Source organism: Gadus macrocephalus, chromosome 18 (genome assembly GCF_031168955.1).
Source record: "Gadus macrocephalus chromosome 18, ASM3116895v1".
NCBI lineage: Eukaryota > Metazoa > Chordata > Actinopteri > Gadiformes > Gadidae > Gadus > Gadus macrocephalus.
In genome coordinates, this window is record NC_082399.1 from 2642745 (window position 1) to 2652690 (window position 9946).

Below are 9946 nucleotides of genomic sequence, written 5' to 3' on the forward strand. Positions count from 1 at the left end.
GGCGCCTTGGTGGGCTTTTCTATGGTATATTTTGCTCAAGATGGTTGTCCCTTTTCAGATCGTGACGCTCAAAAAATGTATTTTCTACTTTTCCCAGTCCAGCTGTTTCTCTTTCTATGCTGTATTAAAGTTGGTCTACTGATGAATCAATTCAGTAGGAAGCTGGCAGCTCTGTGGCCATTAATTATCCAACAAGGTCCCCATAACCACTCTCTCCCTCACACACACACACACACACACACACACACACACACACACACACACACACACACACGCTGCTGGTGGAAATCAACACAGTACCACTGCTGCAGCTGTGTAAAGTCCCCTTGTTCTAGACTGTCATGATTCCCCACTCTCCTCCTAGACAGTCATCGCACACTCTCGCTGCCCTCTGCAGAAATCTATTTTTCACAGCTGCTCCACCATCTCCAACTGAGACGGATTCTTCATACCAGTCGGGCTGGAAGCCATCCCTCATCAGAACACGAAGGAATCGCCCCAGTCATCACTAATATCCATTCCCCAGCGTTGCAACACTTCACTCATCTGTATTCCTGACGAGCATGTGCTTACTTGGTATTCTAGCCTGGTTGGCGCCGCACACACACACACACACACACACACACACACACACACACACACACACACACACACAGGAAGGGTGAAACGAGGGCAGATGCGTGCAGCATTCTGTCCAAACGATGATGGATTGAAGTCCTCTTTATTTTTAGATTTGGAAAATAGCAAAGAGAGCAGAGAGCTGCTTTGTTTGTTCAACCATCCTGGGGCAAACTGGCCCAATCAACTCCTGGGGGTCGGGGGGGGGGGGGGGGGGGGTAGGCAGTGAGGTTAGGGAGAGATTGCCCTTCCAAGCATCAGGAAGGTCGACTGGTCAATCAGCTGTCGCCGATCATTTGAATGTGTGGGTAATGTTTCATTAGTTGTGCATAACTAACCCAAATTGGAAGTGTTAAAAGTGTATCATTGTCTATATCTGCCAAATAAGAATAAACAAAAATGTCCATATCTGCATTTTGTTTGGTGTGTAAAGTCTTTCATGGTTGACACGGCATTCGGTGTGTGAATGTGTGCATGAACGGGTGAATGTGGCCAGTTTGTTAAGGGCTTTGAGTGACCACTGGTTAGACAGCACTATAAATATGCAGTCCATTCGCATGGAAAAGCGAATCCTCCCTATCCGTCCATCAAAGAGAATCAAGAATTTAGTCAAAACATCATACTCCAAAAAGGTTTATTTCAATCATCTTAAGTTACAGCTGCTGTTCGCAGTAGAAAGGTGCTCCGACATTGAGATCCACTCCATAATTCAACATATGAGGAGTGAGATCATAATCAAGAAGCTCAATGAACCCAGACAAGAAACCTTCCTCAACAATGATACAAATAACCAGTCTCAGGTGCATCGTCTGACCCCGGTTTAGTCTCCATCAAGCCCAGGTTGAGACGCTGTAGTCCTTCAGGGTAGCGGTCTGATTGGTCCGATGGACGGGGCTCTGTTGGTGAAGGGGTGCCACTGGCCCTGGATACTGGGGCTGTCCGTGTGGAAGGGCTTGCGGAGACGGATGACGTCCAGACCAGACTGGTTGGTCAGCTTGTTTATGAGTTCTAAGATCTGTTTGGATGATTTGCTGGTGACCTCTTCCTCTCGCACGTTGCCGTTCACTGCACAGCGATAAGATTGCAGGTGTTATTTTTTTTATCAAATGCATTTGACATTAACAGCTCCTTGAGATCTAATATGTTCTTACTAATTGTATTCACACCGCTCCACTGTGTGAATAAATGAACATGTGTTATGCGAATGGCCCCGTGCCAATCAAGTCTTATGTGTAGATGATATTACAGCGCTCTCTACAGGTAACCGTGGGCAGTGACAGTATAGTGTGATACTACACACAGCCACTTTCGATGTACGAAGGATTTTCATTACAATCAACCACCCGTTGCCCACGAATCCCAAGCTTTAATAAGGGGAAGTTAGTAGGTTTGTCAACTTATTCGGTTAGAATATTCATGATACTAGCATACACTTGGTCCCTGATATACGATTAACCATCCCTTTTCTAGCAATTACAAATCATTCGATATTTCAGAAATGATCTTCATAGTAAGGGAGATATCATAAATATTCCAGAACTAGTATATGCATGGTTGTTCTGAACAGGTAGGCCTACTTACGATACTCGGCAACTATCTTGGGTATCCTGCTTGTGTTCGGAGAAACGTACACCACGGTTCCAGGGTTCGTCTTCGCATAATCCACCACACCTTCTTCAATAAATTCCCTGAAAAAAACAAAATAAGTTGCAGTCAGTGAGCCTTGATCGGACTTTGTCTATGCATCTCCAGATATGACTGAGGAGAGACCCTGGTTGTGTCCAAGTATTCTCCATTCTCTGCAGAAGTACAGGCGTTAACAGTTACGACCCCCGTCCAACGCTTTCGTGCTCCCTTCGTCACACCACAGATCATCATCATCAACATCTTCTCACCTGACTCCTAATGAACTCTGAGCGTTTTTGGAGAAGATGATCGAGATGCGTTTCAGCTGACAGACGTATCGGCCGACGCCGTTCTGCAGAACACTTTGGAGGAAGCGACTCGGTGTACCTCTAGACGTCATTTTACAACGTCCTATTAAATGTGGAGGAGTATTTAATACCACCCCACCGACTTAAAAATATATATACAAAACAGTGATATAAAGACCAAATGTACAGAGGACGAATCGACGGGCATGTACAAGATGCGGTGCATCCAGAATGTATTCCGGGGGAAACACAACGCCGACGGGGCGAAAGGAATAGTTTAAAATGAATGATTGCCGTTCACTAAATTAAAGTATTATTGACATTTGTCAATCTATTAATAACTGAAAATTAAATATCCAGTGTATATAATTAATCATAAGATAACGGTTTAGGCGGCTCTGTAAAGGGAAGAAGTTGGTTCAGGCGGACTTATTTTGATGACGTACCATAAAGCCCGCGTCAGAAAGCATGGGTGAGGAGAAGATCAGAGCTCTGAGGAGAACGGGTAAGAAAATATCTATATTTTCGTTGAATGGCCCTTTAGTTTAAACCGGCTGCTGCTTCTGTTCTGTCCTGATGCATGATATCTGCAATTCAACATAACTGTCGTATTCTATTCCTTTTTGCATTTACTTCATATCCGTTATTTTGCCCTTTATAATACCCCCTGATACGAGGTCATTGCATAGCATCCCCGATTCAACAAATAAATGAATGGCATGTCATGTCATGTCCTCCAGAAGACGGAGACTATTAGAGTGTATCTAAATGAATCGTGTATGTGTGGTCCATTATGTTTAACCAAGTGTGATGTTACAGTGTATTACCACGTTATATCCCATGTGTTGCAGGTTCAATGTCAGACCCTTGAACAGCAGCGATGTGGAGAAGCCTGGTGCTGAGAGGCACCGCCTGCCTGCTGCACGTTGTCCCCCGTGGCTCCCAAAGGCTTGTACAACAAAGACACCAGTCGTCTCTGTGTTTGAGATTCCTACTCCATGGGCATGCTCACAGACTAAGTGCTGCTCCTTGTTTGCAACATCAAAGGACAGACTTGTTGCGTGGCACGTACCACCTCCCTCACACTGTAACCAGGAGTCTCAAAAGTGACGCAAAGTCTACCGTGGATTTCCCGGTGAATCCCATCACGGTCGCAGACATCAAGCAGTATCTCCGGTCCAAAGAGGTTCCCTTCCACGATGGCTACAGCTGCCTCCACGCGCCCAGCCTCTTCGTGGAGCCATCGGGGGAACCCGGGGCGGTCCCCACGAAGGACACCTACTCGTTGTTCATAGACAAAACAACAGGGCAGTTCCTTTGTAAGGACACGCTGGCGGAGGGCAGCTGGGAGGACCTCCAGGACTGCCTGGAGGTGATGCAGAAGGAGGGGCAGGCGTTCCTCAGCAGCCACGTCTTGCTGGGCTACGGGGAGACCCCGGAAGAGCAGGAGGAGAGGGCCAGGGAGCTGGCGGAGGTGCACCGGTTTTGGAGCAGCTCCGTTCCCTTCTCTGAGCTGGCGGACGAGGAGGCCCAGCTGGTGAAGTCCATGTTCCAGGTACGGGGGTCTTGTTCTTAACAGGATGTGGAAGGTAGATCTTGCACATTTATGGATTGCAGGTTCATTTGTCATTCTCATTACAGCTTCTTTCGATCACATGACAGTGAGCAAAACTCGTGTTTCTTAAAATAATAAATGTAAACTGATACCGGAGCGTGAACAGGCTGCTTTTTTTTGATGGATGTCATGCATTGTTATAAAGACGAGAGATGTTGTGGAGTTTCGGGAGTTTTGAGTGTCGGCTTAGCTCAGGAGGTTGACTTGTAACCGGAAGGTTGCTAGGTCAAACCCCTGGCTCTCCCTAGAGTGTCGAGGTGTCCTTGAGCAAGACACCTCACCCTAACTGATCCCGACGAGCTGGCTGTCGCCTTGCACGGTAGACTCTGCCGTCGGTGTGTGAACGCGTGTGTATGAACCGTTCATCAAGTCATTTTGGACAAAAGCGTCTGCTCAATGCCCTAAATGTAAATGAGTTTGTGTTTAAAGCGTGTCCCAACGACGACTAACTCAACGTTCCCCTCTGGTTCCAGATCACCAAGATCACCAACGCCACCCTCAAGAAGTTCGGCGTGCGGTTCTTCAAGCCCACCCGCAGCCTGGTCTTCCCCTGGTTCGGGGGGCCCTCCTCCGCGCTGAAGGGGGTGAAGCTCCTCTCCGCCCAGACCAGCGCCACGGACCCGGGGGGGGTGGAGTACACGGAGACCACCGTCCCCCGGAGCAGCTCCTACCACAACCTGTTCGGCCTGCCGCTGGTGGGGCGCCCCGACGCCGAGGTGGTGCTGACGGGCAGCGAGCTGGACGTGCTGGCGGTCAGCCAGGGGGCGGGGCTTCCGGCGGTGGCCCTGCCGCGCGGCAACAGCCGCCTGCCGCCGTCGCTGCTGCCCTACCTGGAGCAGTTCAAGCGGGTCACACTGTGGCTCGGCGGGGACATGCGCGCCTGGGAGGCCTCGCGCATCTTCTCGCGCAAGCTAGGCCTGCGGCGCTGCAGCCTGGTGCGGCCCGGCGAGGACCAGCCGCGGCCGGCCCAGGCGCTGGCCCTGGGGAAGAACCTGGCGCGCGTGGTCAAGGGCGCCATCCCCGCCGTGCACAAGTCCATCGTGTCGTTCCGGCAGCTGCGGGACGACGTGTACGGCGAGCTGGCCAACACGGAGCAGGTGGCGGGCGTGAAGTGGAGCCGCTTCCCCGAGCTGAACCGCATCCTGAAGGGCCACCGCAAGGGGGAGCTCACCGTGTTCACGGGTCAGAACTCACGCGCTCGCACACTCGTGCACGTATACAGAGCTCACACACTTGCTACCCTTTGTCAGGCTTATTTTCTTCATTCATGAAATGGGATTAGGGTTGTATCAACCAATCACGTCGGGGGATTAGATGTTCCCCGGGGGTACACGGTCAAACGTACTCTGCTTTGTTTTAGAGAGTTCTTGAGAGGAAGCTATTAGTAAAAAAAAAAAAAGTGATTGATGAGGAGATGAGATAATTTCTCCTCAAGGGAGAAATTTGGTATTCTTGAGACTGTTAATCAAGAGTAAAGTGAAAAGTACATTTCTATACATTGTGTGAAATGCATAATGAAAAATATGGTATGAATGGAAGTCTATACTCGTGTTTCACTCCTTTTTTAGTTATTTTATCCCCCTGAACACCAATGGTCCATATAACAGCATCTCTCATGTGGTCAGCTGCTTACCCTTTTAAAGCATCCCCTTTTCCTGTGACTGACCCAAGCTCTGCATCTCCCAGGTCCCACGGGCAGCGGGAAGACCACCTTCATCAGCGAGGTGGCTCTGGACCTGTGCATGCAGGGCGTGAACACGCTGTGGGGCAGCTTCGAGATCAACAACGTGCGTCTGGCCAAGATCATGCTCACCCAGTTCTCCATGCAGCGGCTGGAGGACAACCTGGAGCGCTACGACTACTGGGCCGACCAGTTCGAGGAGCTGCCGCTCTACTTCATGACCTTCCACGGCCAGCAGAACATCAAGTAGGTGTCGTCCGTGTCCCCCCCCCCCCCCTGGACCTCGGCTGACTGGGGGCTCGCTCTGGTCTCATCTCACAACCTCATGATGGTGAGGTGAGATGAGACAGAGCAAGCCCAGCATGGCTAATAAATGTTTAGATTTTTCAATGCTATACAATAGATATTGTAATTCTAGTGTTAACGATGCGTTTCACTATCGTAAGGTTGTGAGAGAAGATACAAGAGCAAGTCCTGCATGGCTAATATATACGTTACGATTTTTTAATGCTGATGCGATGGATATTGTGATTCTAGTGTTAATGATGCGATATTCCGACTTTTGTCGTGTCCGCAATTATTCTGTCAGTGAATGTTACCAAACAGAATGCTGGACTATTGGTGAATACACTAAAACACGTTGTGTAGGATGGTGCCATTAATTAGCTTCCACTTAGAAACATTGACATTTCTGGTTTAAAGACATTTATATTGTTTAAAATAAGGGTCAGGGTTACACTCGTGTAACTTGAGTAAACAAGAGTCGATCATACGGTCGGCGTTGCGGAAGCAAAGCATAACAATGCATTGTCCCGTGTCTGCGCTGTTTACAGGACGGTGTTGGGGAAGCAAAGCACAACAATGCATTGTCCCGTGTCTGCGCTGTTTACAGGACGGTGTTGGACACAATGCAGCACGCCGTCTACCTGTACGACATCAACCACGTGGTCATCGACAACCTGCAGTTCATGATGGGCCAGGAGAACCTCTCTGTCGACAAGTCAGTGGGCGGTCGTTCATACTGAATGTGTGCGCCTCCTTTTGTATGAGATGAATGTAGTAGGATGTAGAGTTGGCTTTGTTGAAACTCTTTTCTGATTGGTCAATTGCAGCATTCTATGGGCTGTTATTTCGAATACCGTAGAATACCACCGCTAAGAACAACAGACGGTTGCCATGGTCGCAGCTATGATCTAATGTACTGTTTTTCTTTTTTTGCGGACGCAATAAGATATTTTTGTCAAGGAGCATTTATTTTTATTTATTTTTAATGGAGAAACTATTAGTAATTTGTTGCTATATTTTGTGTCAAACTATAGATTTCTTTAATAAGTAGCTGTGTAATGAGCCATAACAATCTTCACGCCAGGGTTAGTTAGGCAGTTACACACCTCTGTACGTCATCCCCTACGGGCCCCCTGGCTCACTGCCTGTATGCGTCGCAGGTTCGCCGTGCAGGACCACATCGTCGGAGCCTTCCGGAAGTTCGCCACCAACAGCTGCTGCCACGTCACCCTGATCATCCACCCCCGCAAAGAGGAGGACGACCGCGAGCTGCAGACGGCCTCCATCTTTGGCTCGGCTAAAGTAAGAGAGGGTCTCGTTCACCTTTCCTGACGTTGCACTCACCGTACCGCCTCTAAAGGGTTTAAAGGATCTGTAGAGGAACAAAAAGACGTATAGCGGGAATTAAATAGGGCTGGTGAAATAGTAAAATGTCCAATGAGACATTTGGCTTTTATTCCACATCTTTGTAATAAACTGCTCTTTGTCCATCATGGACAAAGAACTTTTCTTTACCTTTCTCTACGATCTTTAGTCCGGTGAGACTAGTGGCATTGTACTCTTATCTTAAAGAGGGGTTATTATGCCAACAGGTGTGAGTGGGATTAGCCGTTATAAAACCGTTGGAAAATCTGCTTGGTGACATCACAAGTGGGCGTGTCCACCTAGATGTACACTGTACAGATCAGTCTACCAGCCTACCCAGTGGACTGTAGCAGACGTTGCTTATCTATCCATCATACATCTAGGTTGCCATGCCCACTTTTTACGTCACTGCAACAGATTTTCTAACTGATAACGGCTAACGGCTAATAGCGCTCCCACCTGGTGGCATCATATAGTCACCTCTTCAAGACCAAAACATGTCCGCCGTGTACACTTAACCTCATTAGATCCTTGAAGCACTAGGAATATTGTGTCTGTTTGTTTGTCTGCTTGTCTGTCTGGGAACTTATCCCTTGTTTTATTTATTTAAATCGTCCTCAATGTTTTATATTCATGTGTTGTTTCTCCCCTTCCATGTTAAAGACCACAATGGAACCAAGCCTTTGGGCTTCATTGTGTTGTTTTTATCCTTTTGAACACTTCTTGCTGATTGTTGATCAATAAAGTTTTCAATCAATCAACAACAAAATAACTGACCCGTGTCCGTCCGTCCGTCCGTCCGTCCAGGCCAGCCAGGAGGCGGACAACGTGCTGATCCTGCAAGAGAAGAAGCTTGTGACCTGCCCGGGGCGGCGCTCGCTGCAGGTCAGCAAGAACCGCTTCGACGGCGACGTGGGCATCTTCCCGCTGGACTTCCTCAAGGCCTCGCTCACCTTCTCCACGCCCGTCAAGGCCAAACACAAGCTGAGGAAGGTGAGCAAGGAGGAGGAGGAGGCGGCGGCGGCGGCGGCGGGCCGGGAGGAGGCTGTGCCGCCCGCGAAGAAGGCGAAGGCGAAGGCGAAGCCGCTGAAGGAGAATGCCGCGAAGGACCCCATCGCCGCGGCGGCGGCCTCGCAGAGGGCGGAGCCGGACCAGTCGCAGGCGGCCGGACGGCGGCCCGCTCTGAAGAGAGACGGGTGATTTAGCGGTTGTTGCGCGGCCGACATCGTGACCTTTGACCTCAGACTCTCAGTGTTAGAACCATATGATTAGGATTACTTATGTGGCTTATGGATGGAGCAGGATGTGAACGGTATCCTCACACACAGGATATCATGTGGCTTATGTTGAACAAGGTACTGAAAAAGAAAAAACGAAATGAAGAAAGTGAGGTATTAAATGTGTATACGTGTTTGAATGGCAACATGTAGTTTGGGGAGTTTGAAACAAGTTTGTTCAGAGGGATGATAAGAATGAGATTTAAAAAATTCAAGTTGGACGTCCAAAACCCTTTTGACAATTGAATAAGCTTTTTGTATACTGGTTCTGTCCTGTTTGTATACGGTTCCGTTAAAACCCTTGATGCTAACCTCTAGGGATACAGTCGTGGTGTACAGTATTCAATGATGAACCACTGCCGTTCTCTAAACACGTTGACATGAGCACTTGCATGTTTCCGTGCCCTTTACTGTATATTTTTACTACAAAGGTTGATGAAATGCTACTGAATTGTTTTGATTAAAACAACTATAGACCCTGTGTCAACTGCGTCGCTGTGAATGGTCAACAGGGGGCGCCTGAAGCACACAGATACTGATCTCAAATGAACTTGACGCGACCTTGACCAAGATTGTTATCTCAACAATTTGTACAACTATTTACCGATTTACCAATAGCCTACAGGTCAGCGTATCTTTTACCTGTGTCTAGACAGTAGTTATTGGGGTTATCTGCTAATATCAATTGTTCTGTGTTTTAAGTAAGCTTTTTAGGGTACTGATGGACCTGGCAAGTTAGTGAAAAACAGTGCAGACATATTTTATTGGCTTTACATACTTTATACGTTTAACATCAATATATTGAATTGCTCTCCTCTGCTAAAGCCTCAAAAGTGTCTCAGAGTTGGGTAAGTTAAAGGTAAGGACGTTAATTTTTATGTTGAAGGTAAGATTTGAGAGGATTTAGAGTTTGGAAATAGAGCATCAAACACCATCCCTCCATCTCTTCTCCCTCCCTCCCTCCCTCTCTTCTCCGCCCTCCCTCCCCACCAGCCTTCTCTCTCCCACCCTGCTCCCTCCTTCCCTCCCTCCCCCCCCCCCCCAATCTTCTCTCTCCCACCCTGCTCCCTCCCACTCTGCTCTCCCTCCCTCCCTCACTCCCTATGTTTCGGCGCTATGGAGATTTCCAGGCAGGAAATCCATCAAGGAAGAGACGCACTGGTCACAGATG

At 48.4% G+C, this 9946-nt stretch overlaps 2 protein-coding genes across 2 annotated transcripts; one reads left to right on the forward strand and one right to left on the reverse strand.

The window, feature by feature from the left end:
• Positions 1 to 1235: 1235 nt before the first annotated feature.
• mrpl43 (mitochondrial ribosomal protein L43) lies at positions 1236 to 2805 on the reverse strand. The gene is made up of 3 exons (XM_060037590.1): positions 2514 to 2805; positions 2200 to 2306; positions 1236 to 1683 (listed from the first exon to the last, which is right to left on the reverse strand). Exons 1-3 carry the CDS (start codon positions 2642 to 2644, stop codon positions 1478 to 1480), a joined length of 444 nt encoding a protein of 147 aa, XP_059893573.1. The 5' UTR covers positions 2645 to 2805; the 3' UTR covers positions 1236 to 1477.
• Positions 2806 to 2925: 120 nt separating this feature from the next.
• twnk (twinkle mtDNA helicase) lies at positions 2926 to 9256 on the forward strand. The gene is made up of 7 exons (XM_060037445.1): positions 2926 to 3057; positions 3404 to 4107; positions 4641 to 5349; positions 5854 to 6094; positions 6741 to 6848; positions 7294 to 7435; positions 8306 to 9256. Exons 2-7 carry the CDS (start codon positions 3433 to 3435, stop codon positions 8696 to 8698), a joined length of 2268 nt encoding a protein of 755 aa, XP_059893428.1. The 5' UTR covers positions 2926 to 3057; positions 3404 to 3432; the 3' UTR covers positions 8699 to 9256.
• Positions 9257 to 9946: the final 690 nt, after the last annotated feature.